This window comes from Malania oleifera, chromosome 10, assembly GCF_029873635.1.
Source record: "Malania oleifera isolate guangnan ecotype guangnan chromosome 10, ASM2987363v1, whole genome shotgun sequence".
Classification (NCBI taxonomy): domain Eukaryota; kingdom Viridiplantae; phylum Streptophyta; class Magnoliopsida; order Santalales; family Ximeniaceae; genus Malania; species Malania oleifera.
The window spans coordinates 7186958-7197590 of record NC_080426.1 but is presented as its reverse complement, the minus strand read 5'-3'; the positions used below and the strand labels follow the sequence as shown (position 1 = coordinate 7197590).

At 34.9% G+C, this 10633-nt stretch overlaps 1 protein-coding gene across 1 annotated transcript; it reads left to right on the top strand.

The window, feature by feature from the left end:
• The first annotated feature begins 6860 nt into the window (after positions 1-6860).
• LOC131165832 (wall-associated receptor kinase-like 20) lies at positions 6861-10066 on the top strand. The gene is made up of 3 exons (XM_058123933.1): positions 6861-8126; positions 8257-8319; positions 8755-10066. The coding sequence occupies exons 1-3, from the start codon at positions 7343-7345 to the stop codon at positions 9810-9812; spliced, it is 1905 nt and encodes a 634-aa protein (XP_057979916.1). The 5' UTR covers positions 6861-7342; the 3' UTR covers positions 9813-10066.
• The last annotated feature ends 567 nt before the right edge of the window (positions 10067-10633 follow it).

The window sequence follows — 10633 nt, the reverse complement described above, 5'->3', positions numbered from 1 at the left end:
TATAGACAGATATTACAGATACATCAGATAGATATTACAAACAAATATTACAGATATTTTATATATTACAGACAAATATTACAGATATTTCAGATATTACAGACAAATATTACAAAATATTTCAGATAGATATTTCAGATATTACAACTCAGATTTATAGTGTTATGGTTATTTTGAAATCATGTTAAAAGCAGCAAGATAAATATATTTATATATATAGTATTACACAGTATTAGATCCCTGAGGATATTACAGACAGTAGAGCACGGTACCGTTGCTATTACAAATAGAGTGCAACCACATAACTCAGATAATATGTGGATTCCGTCTAACCGCGCTAGGAGAGATTGCAGACTCCCCAACAAACTAGGTTGAGGTGGCTGGTTAGACGAGATAGATTTGGAGATTGTTCGGAGAGATTGTAGTGGGTCAGATTGGCGGATGATAGAGATATAGATTGACTTGCTTGTTAGGCCAACTAGAGTAAGTCCAGCTTACGGGCTGCACAACCCTGTTATGAGGGGTTAAATCATGACATACATATCCTAGGGTATTAGCAGAAGTTCCTATGTACAGATATATCACACAGCAACAGTTATACTATAATATTAGCAATATGTATGAATAGAAAACTCAGATACACAGTTGTATTTTAAATTACATTATGAGAGTTTTTTACAGTATACCAGCATATTTGTTTTACAACATCAATATATTATATCTATATATTAAATGTGTAATTCAACCGCCACATATTAGTAATAGCATATTTCCTTCTACTGAACGTTGTCTCATCGCAGTGACTTATTATTTTTCAGGAGATCCAGTTAGGCGAGCAGATCAGGCTCGCGAGTAGAGATTATTTTGCATTGCCCATACTAGAAGGGTAGGTGTTTCTATTTTACCAGTGGTTTTGGGTAGATTCCAGGTTTTGGTGATGTCACTGAGTATTTTGTAATATTTACATACACTATGAGATTTATAGTTTTCTGGTATTGCATATGACAGTTTATAGTTTCTTGTATACCACTGCTTAGGTATGTATGACATACAGAGTTTCCTCGGTGCTCCTTTGAGCCTGAGATATTTTCCGTAGTATTTCAAACAGAGGGTATTTATGATATATATATAAATATATATATGGAAAGAAAAAAAAATGTTATATAAGTAGCAGGCCGTTACAAAATCTACACAGTGTGCGTCCAACACAATGCGCAGACCATAATCATCAGATATGAGAACAGCCTTGCAGAAGACTATATTATTGAACTCTTGCAAAGGGTATCTTGCGGTCACCCACAATGCATATTGATATGGATCAATATGCAAATATTTATATATCTCCGTATATAATTTATTTAATTTACACTTATGGCCAATTTGAATTGGTAGAATTGGCGGACTACTATAACTAGCACCATCTGTTCCGGTTATATACAACAATACCATCACTAGAGCACTTTTGAGCTTCCTACCATTTAGATCGACGCTCGGGAAAGAAAAAAGACCTATGCAAAATAAAATTGTGCATATAAGTGATATGTGTTACTTATAGTAATCAAGAATTAATTTCACTAAGTTTAGTCATCCTATAACTCTATTATGATCATTAAACTCTCTTATAGCTTTTAAATTTTTGAGTATATAGATTTTAGAGTGTCTTCAGACCTTAGATTTGGATTTGGATTTGGATTTGGATGTATTTGAATAATTTTTTATATAATTTTACATTACATTCTATTTAAATCCAATGCAAATTCACATTCAAAGCTGAGGTCTCTCCAAAGATATATAAGGTAATAATATTTTTTATCATAAAAATATATAATTTATATATGCATGTCAAAATGTTATTTAATTAAGTACAAATCACTTCATAAGCTAGAAAAATTCTTGAACTTTTAAAATATATCTGGGAATTTTTTTTACTTCATAAGTTGTGGTGATTTCTTAGGTTAACAATCTGAATACTCAACATTTAAATAAGGAATAGAGATAGTGTGTTATTAAATAATTGGTATAAAACAATTATCTTCTTCAAATGAGTGAATTAAAAAAAATTAAATTATATAACAAAATTATTAATTTTTGCCCCAGAGAAAATAAAATAAGTATTAATATATTTGTGTAACATGAATTTATTGTCATGCATCAATTTAAAATTGTGTATCTTCAAGTAAAATTATATATGCTTTTACATTCAAATTTATTGAAATTCATACAATCTACAATTTATGTTCGCGAACTTGTGTTCTCAACTGGAACACATAAAAAAAATTACCAAGTAACTACAACACGACTCTTGCATGCATGAGAAAGAAGAAGATCAAGGAGATCATAGGATTAGTGTCAATATATGTAATGTCAACGAGAGGTTAGTGTTATATTTTTTAACATTGCAAGAGATTTGTGTTTTTTTGGTAATTTTTTTTTAAAGAAAATTATATAAATCCTTCCTGGAGATTAACCAAAACCACGTTCAGTCATCCTATAATTCTATTATGATCATTAAACTCTCTTATAACTTTTAAATTTTTTAGTATATAGATTTTATTAATTAACAATAATCTTATTATTAATATATATATTTATAACATTTGATTATGACATTAATTTATGTTAAAAATAGTATCTATAACTAAATTAATTTTTTTATTTATTTAATGTAAATTTAAATTTATACATGGTTCTTTTTATTCATTCCATAATTTAATTATATTTTATTAATAATTATTATATTTAATTAACAATAATCTTGTTATTAATGTATATTTACAGCATATTACTATGATATAAAATTAAAATTAAAATTAAAATGAATATTGAAGGAAGCCTCTCCTTGTCTTCACCGAAATATACATCACATATACAATGGACACATGGACGGTTAGATTTCATTACCCTATAGCTTTATCCATTTCAATTTTTCTAAACTTGAGAATATTTTAGAACTCAAACTTGGTTTTGAATTTTTTTTCATATCTACATAAAATGGTACGTAAAATTATATTAATTTTTGTCTAAATTAATATGTGGATTCGAATTCAAGAGTTAATTTTATATGCTTTAAATACATATATGCTGCATTTGGGATGATGAATTTCAGGTATTGGATTTAGATAAATTTTAATATAATTCTATATTACATTCTATCTAAATTCAATACAAATCCAGATCCATTAATTAATTGGAACTCGTAATTGTTTATACCAAAAAAAAAAAAAGTTCATCATTATATTAATTGTTTGTGTCAATTGTGCTATTTGTCATATTGAACTAATTGCAGTTTTTTGAATGAATAAAAAAATAATTGACATACAAGACTAAATTTGTCATTTTCACTATTTTTAAGATCAAAATTACAAAATTTCATATGTTAGAAATTTCAAGCTTTTTAATTTGGATATGCCAAAATTGATAATAGCAATAATAAGAAAAATAATTGTAAAGATTTCATTTGTAAATCGGTGATAAAATAAAAATTTTGAAATTAGTATATCAAATTGAAATATTGGAAATGAGATTGACAGAGGTTCCAAATCTTTTATTTCAGAAATAAACTAATTTAATGACATTATATATGTATTTCAACTCATAGTATTATTAGCCTATTTTCTAAAAACAACAATGAACCAAGATAAGACGAGAAAAGAAATGGCAGAAATTTTAAATTATTACATTCACCACTTTTCTTTTGCACATTTTCTCAGCAACCAAACAAATCATTGGACATTTAAGCAGCAAATTAAGAAGTGCAAGGCAAACACAAATACAAACGAAATCTGAGAGAAAAAAAAATTTCATATTGACAAAACAAAACCCTAAGAAGCTAATGTGTTCGAGAAGAGAAGAAAACCTTGAAGATCGTTGTCAGGTGAGAAATGATCGAGTGCAATGCAACTGAAGCAAAAGGGGTCAAAAATTGAGCCCTCTCTCTTTCTTTATTTTCGTCTCTCTCCTAGGGTTTTACCATCAATGCCCAACAAATTTAAAGTTAATTTTGTAAACAAATATTTATGGGTGAAAATCTTACCCCATCTTCTGTTTATATAGGAACTCCTCAAGCAGACTCTTGAGGAGCAACGGTCACCTACAACACATCCGGCCTCTGCCCTCTGCCTCAGCAACGCAACGGTCACTTGCACCTCCTCCTCCTCCTCTCCGTCTCTCTGCAATGTTAGCCTCTCTGTTCACGCACAAAAGAAAGAAGAAACGGCTGTGTAAGGGACGAAACAAATCTCGCTGGATGAACTAGCAAAATTTGTCATGTGCCCAGCGACGGGTGGATGAGCCATTATTATTCCGAAGCAAATCTCGCTGGATGAACCAGCAAGATTTGCCATGTGTCCAACTTTCCTACGAAAATCTCGCTACTTGGAGTAGCTAGATGACGTCAGATTCATTTTAGGAAAATACTTCCCAGAATAGGATATTATTTAATATATTCTATAAAAAAAACGTTAAACCGAGAAAAAACTCCAGATAATCAAGCCAAAAAAGCAACGGCAGAAAAAGACTATGAAACAATAGAGAGACTTGGCATGTAAGTTATTTGTTCCGGGCTCCTTTCCCTTCAGAAAAAGACTATATGAAACAATAGATAGTTGGCATGTAAGATATCTGTTTTTGGTATTATGTGTAATATAAACGTACTACAAGAATTGAAATTAAAATTATTTTAACAAATTATAAATGTACCCATGTTTTAAAAATAAAGGGGTGTCTCCAGGTCATTAGAGACTATGTTTTAAAAATATTTTTATTGAATAATTACACGAAACATCTTTCAAGGTATGAGAAGAAAAAATGAATGGAAACTATTTTTATGTTTTTAGTTAATCGCTATGTTTATGTTTTATGCTCTCTCGAGTAATCTCTATGCGTATTAGGTTAAGTACACCCCTACCCCATAGAAAATTAGAATAAAAAGTCAATGCGCAGATAATTTTCTGCTACTTTTTTAATTTAATTTGTTTTAAAAAATATTTCAAACAAAAACTGTAAAATTTACCACAGCACAATGAGAACGTCACAGCATAGCGATTCATATGGTCAGTCCCCTCTACAAATTTTTCCAGAGAGGGTGAATGCAGCCTTGGAAGCTTCTCTTGAACTTATTGAGTTGGTTGGATTTGCATCATTAATATATATTTTACATACTCTGTATATTCAAAGTCAAAAAGAATTGAAGAAAGAAAATGCTTCTATCCAATACCAATACCATATTACCATACCCTTCTAGATGGAAGATGAGCATCCCCATTTGGGCGCTCTTTTTTCTTTATTCTTTTTCTTTTCTTCTTGTTGAGTTCACACATTGAATTTTGAATTGGAATTCAGTTATCTTCTTTTCCACCCTCATCCTGTGTTCATATTATATTCGTTTCTTTGTCATTTGCACTTTTTCTCATATTCCACAAGAAAAAAAAAAAAAAAAAGATCTTTTCGAAGACCGTGTGACTTTCCGATCAGATCTTCCCGACTAATGAAATTATGCAAGTGGTGAAGTTCACTAATCGACATTGGTCAAGAAGGTCTGATTTGAGGACCATGCAGATTTTATGAAATGCCTAATGTTTTCTCCAAGAAAAGGATGTGCACAAAAAAAGAGTATTTGACGGTTAATAAAATCCATGTACCTGCTTAGTTTATAAAAAAAAATATAATAAAAATTTTAATGAGCAATGAAATTAATATTCATCCGATTCTCTAAATTCAACAATGAAAAAACTTTATCATGTTAGAATAAATACATTATTAATTTAAAAATAATACTAATGATCCCAAAATAAATTTATTTTTTGTGTTAAAATTATTTTAAGAAGATATCGCCCAAAATGCCATGTCACTAAATTTCTTTATTGAGCTATTAACACAGCACTTTAAAATTTTCTAATTAACACAACAAGTTGTTTGAACCTCCCTCTCCTCCCAAAGTGACACCAAACCAAGAGAGATGTAAACACAAATCTCACAAATTTCTTCTACTAATACATCAATAATTGACTTTCGTATGAAAACGAACCTAATACCTCCTATTATGATAAAGCTTTGCAAGTTGCTCTTGTCCTTTTATATATCACTTATGTTTCTTTTTTAAAAATTTTTGTTGTACTTAATTTTAGTAGGCATAAACTTATAAAAATGAAAGGAGCAGGATTTTCAATAACAATTTATTCTAGTGTAGGCTTGTTTTGCTCTATCTCGCAAAATGGCAGGATTCGATCCGTCATTTCCTATTTCTTTCCCTCTTTCTCTAGAGATCTAACTAAAAAGTTCAGCGATAGTTGGAGAACCATGCCCATTCAATCTATATATCATTAATTTTATGGAGTTTTAATTTTATTTTTATTTAAAAATTTTCTCTTTGAAGCTAGCTTTAAATGGACGGAGTCTAAAAATGTACTATGATATATTTTTTTACACCACAATGAGTTTATTTTTGTAGTAAAATTGTCAACTGCCGTATAATGTATTAATTGTATATGCTCTACGTCAATTCTCTTGCTGCTATAATATATATAAACATATTTTTATTATATTTTTAATATTTTGGGTAAAGGAATAACACTGTATATGTATGAAAGCATATTCTTTTTATTAAATATTATATTTTCTGTAATCAACTTGAGAATATCTCTTTCATTAATATAACATATATCACATGCATTATTGTACTAAGGTCAATACAAAAATTTAATTGACTTTAAGTTCATATTAGAGATTAAGTCCAAGTCTTGAGATGGATTGAGAGAAGCCACATCTTAATTAATTTGAACTTCAACGATTAATATATATATATATATATATATATATATATAAATATAAATATAAATATATGTGTGTACGTATACTTTTGCAATAATTAGTATTCAGTTTCTTCTTATTGTAAACTTAATAATAAACAACTAGCAATTGGAACATTTAACAACAATGCAGTGTATGAATTAACTACTACATTAGAGTAATTACTATGAATCACAAAGGGAGAGAGATTCATACATAGGAAAACTAATGAGTGAGTGAGTAGAAATGACAAGCTTCTGGAGTTGGTGAAGTGTAAGGACATCATTGCATGAACTTGATCATCAATTATTCATCAAAAATATATTGTACGAAAGATGATGGGGTCGGAGCATATATTTTTTCAAATCTAAGAATATTAACAAATTCACTAAAATCTTCCGGTGCCCCCCTGTTTATAGTCACGTCGTGTCACCCCCCACAACTTTGACTTGAAATTTAGAAGCACCCAAATTCATATTCATTCATCGCTTAAAACCAAACCCTCCCCGGCACAATTTTGAAATTTCACCTTACATCATTATCTCCTCTCTCCACCATGCCCCCCACCGTCCGCCGCCTTCCGCCTTTGGCCACAGCGCTGCTACTTTGCGCCTGGTGCGCCACGGCCGCCAAACCCTGCGGAAACTGCGGCACCACCCCGGTCCCTTACCCGCTGAGCTCCGGCCCCGATTGCGGCGACCAGTCTTACAAGATCCGGTGCGAATTTGGCGTCCTCCGATTCGACACCCTCAACTCCTCCTACGCCATCAAGTCCATCAGCCCCCAGGTCCAAAAGCTGGTGATCCAACCAGCGAGCTTTGCCGGCGACACCTGCGTCACGACGGACCTCCCGAGCCATGGCGTCCAGCTCAACGCCTCCCTCCCCTTCAACATCACCAGCGAAAACACCATCTTCTACCTCAACTGCACCGTCACCCTGTTCAGCTCGCCGCTGAACTGCACGCCGACGAGCCTCTGCCACGTCTACGTCAACAACACGCGCGACGGCGCAGTGTGCAAGGACGCGCCGATCTGCTGCACGTTCAAGACGGGCGGGTCGGCGACGTCGTACTCGATCCGGATCCGGAACTCGGGGTGCAGTGCGTACCGGAGCTTCGTGAACCTGGACGCGTCGGTGCCGGTGAGCAGGTGGTCGGAGCCGGGAGTGGAGATACAGTGGATGCCGCCGCGGGAGCCGGTGTGCGCGTCCCAGGCGGACTGCGATGACGGGTCGGGTTCCAACTCGACGTGCGGGCCCGACCCGATTATGGCTGGGATCAGTCGGTGTTTTTGTAACCGCGGGCTGCAGTGGGACCCAGTTCGTGGACTGTGTGCTGAAGGTGAGGTATACGCGCGTTCAATAGGGTTTACGAGTTATAACTTATTATTGATTTTCTAAAAGAATTAATCGGTCCGGTTTTTTTCCCCCCGTGAAATTGAGTAAGAGCTGTAATCGTTGATTCTCCGCAGTGTTGACGTGTCAAAATCCAGGAGGGTGCGACCAGTCAACCAACCGGGCGGCTCTTATTGCAGGTAAGAGTTCCCTATGCGTTTAATAGCTTGTCGTATTAATTAGAAGTGGATCCATCCAAAAAAAAAAAAAACTGTCTTAAAGATAAATACTAAACTAAAACAAATATAGTCACAACAAAATATTTTTAATTTATTTACAATTATACGAAAACAAAATATTCCTAAATTGAGTATATAATATTAAAAGTTTAAAAAATAATTTTAAATCTCTATGAAAATTACAAACTCTAACCGTTGAAAATGCATGCATGGACCGGAGAAGATGACCGTGCTTGAAGTTTACTTGAATTTCCAAAGATTTTGAACTGCAAAATCTCAATATTAGGGATCAGTTTCTGCTGAAGAAAGATTAACTAAAGTGCTATTTAGTTTTGAGAGATGAATTCAGATTCACTAGATATTTTTATAAGGTATTTCTGTAAAAATCCCGTGCAGGTTTGACCTCCGGCTTGGGCGCAGCGCTCATAGCCTCCATCGCCGCCTTTCTGGTATACAAACGTCACCGTCGCATCAAGGAGGCGCAGGAGCGCCTCGCCCGCGAGCGCGAGGCAATCCTCAACGCCAACGGCGGCGGCAAGTCCGCCAAAATCTTCACCGGTAAAGAGATCAAGAAAGCCACCAACAACTTCTCCCGGGACCGCCTCCTCGGCGTCGGCGGCTACGGCGAGGTCTACCGAGGAGTCCTAGATAACGGCTCCATCGTCGCCATCAAATGCGCCAAGCTCGGCAACGCCAAGGGCACCGACCAGGTCCTCAACGAGGTCCGGATCCTCTGCAACGTCAACCACCGCAGCTTGGTGCGCCTCCTCGGCTGCTGCGTCGAGCTCGAGCAGCCCCTCTTGGTCTACGAGTACATCCCCAACGGAACCCTCCTCGACCACCTCCGCGGGAACAGATCCGGACCCGGGCTCTCCTGGATCCATCGCCTCCAGATCGCGCGCGACACAGCGGAGGGGCTCGCCTACCTCCACTCCTCCGCGGTGCCTCCGATCTACCACCGCGATGTGAAGTCCAGCAACATCTTGCTCGACGAGAAGCTGAACGCGAAAGTCTCCGACTTCGGATTGTCCCGATTGGCCCTAACCGATATGAGCCACATCTCGACCTGCGCTCAGGGAACCCTAGGGTATTTGGATCCGGAGTACTACAGGAACTACCAATTGACGGATAAGAGCGACGTTTACAGCTTCGGAGTTGTGCTTTTGGAACTGCTGACCTCTCAGAAGGCGATAGATCTGAACAGGGCGGCGGACGACGTCAATTTGGCAATTTATGTGCAGAGGATGGTGAACGAGGAGCTGTTGATGGAGGTCGTCGATCCGGCGCTGAAGCAGGGAGCGAGCGTTTTGGAGGTGGATACGATAAAGGCGTTAGGGTTTTTGGCGGTGAGTTGCTTGGAAGAACGCCGGCAGAATCGGCCGCCCATGAAAGAGGTTGTGGAGGAGATCGAGTATATAATGAGTATTGCTACGACAAAATCGGCAGAGAGCTAGTTTGGTTTTGATGGTCATCAATGGAGATTTTCGATCCAGTGAGAACTCACTTAGAAGATCAATGACCGGTTTTTTCTATGTTTTTTGGGCAAAAGACGTACAGCGTGAGGTTTGTCAAAAAAAAAAATTGTTAAAAAAAAGTTTTAGCTTATCTTTGCCACGAGTAGAGATGTTAATGGTTTGGGTTTGACACTTTTTGACCCAACCAAAATTTTAAATTCTAAAGAAAGCAAGTTCGTTGTGATGACTACCAATTTTTCTACTAGAGATTTTTAAACTTAGATTGCATAGAGTTACAAGTGGAGCGTGTTTATTTATTACTATACATATTAAATATGATTTGCATTAATTTTGATATGTATTCAAGAAACACCCTAATTTGAAATACTAATAAGTGTCATGTCTTGTCAAACCTGCACACATTAAAAACATAGAATTTAGATTCTTTATTTAAAACTTAGTAGAAAAATTGAAATAAACTTATTTTTACAATTAATCAGCATTTAATTATCCATTAGGACCATTAGGGATCATTGTCAAAAATTATTAGAATGAAAATTGGGAATGAGCATAAGTATGAAACCCTTCGTTTATTTGATTAATGTTTCTAAAAAAAACTATATAAAAAAACATGATTATACAAATGTTGCTCGTTTTTTTGTCATCGAATTAAGTAAAAATTAAAAAATAAAATTAATAATAAAAGTAAAAATAATTTAAATTAAAATATTACAATAAAACATTATCATACTTATTATTTTTCATAATTTACTTTATAAAAATAGTATTATTGCACATAACAATTGAAAAATTGCAAAACA

Coding starts and splice junctions, on each gene's coding strand:
- LOC131165832 (XM_058123933.1), top strand. CDS start 7,343: ATGCCCCCCACCGTCCGCCGCCTTCCGCCTTTGGCCACAGCGCTGCTA. Junction 8,127..8,256: donor TCGTGGACTGTGTGCTGAAG/GTGAGGTATACG, acceptor GATTCTCCGCAG/TGTTGACGTGTCAAAATCCA. Junction 8,320..8,754: donor CCGGGCGGCTCTTATTGCAG/GTAAGAGTTCCC, acceptor AATCCCGTGCAG/GTTTGACCTCCGGCTTGGGC.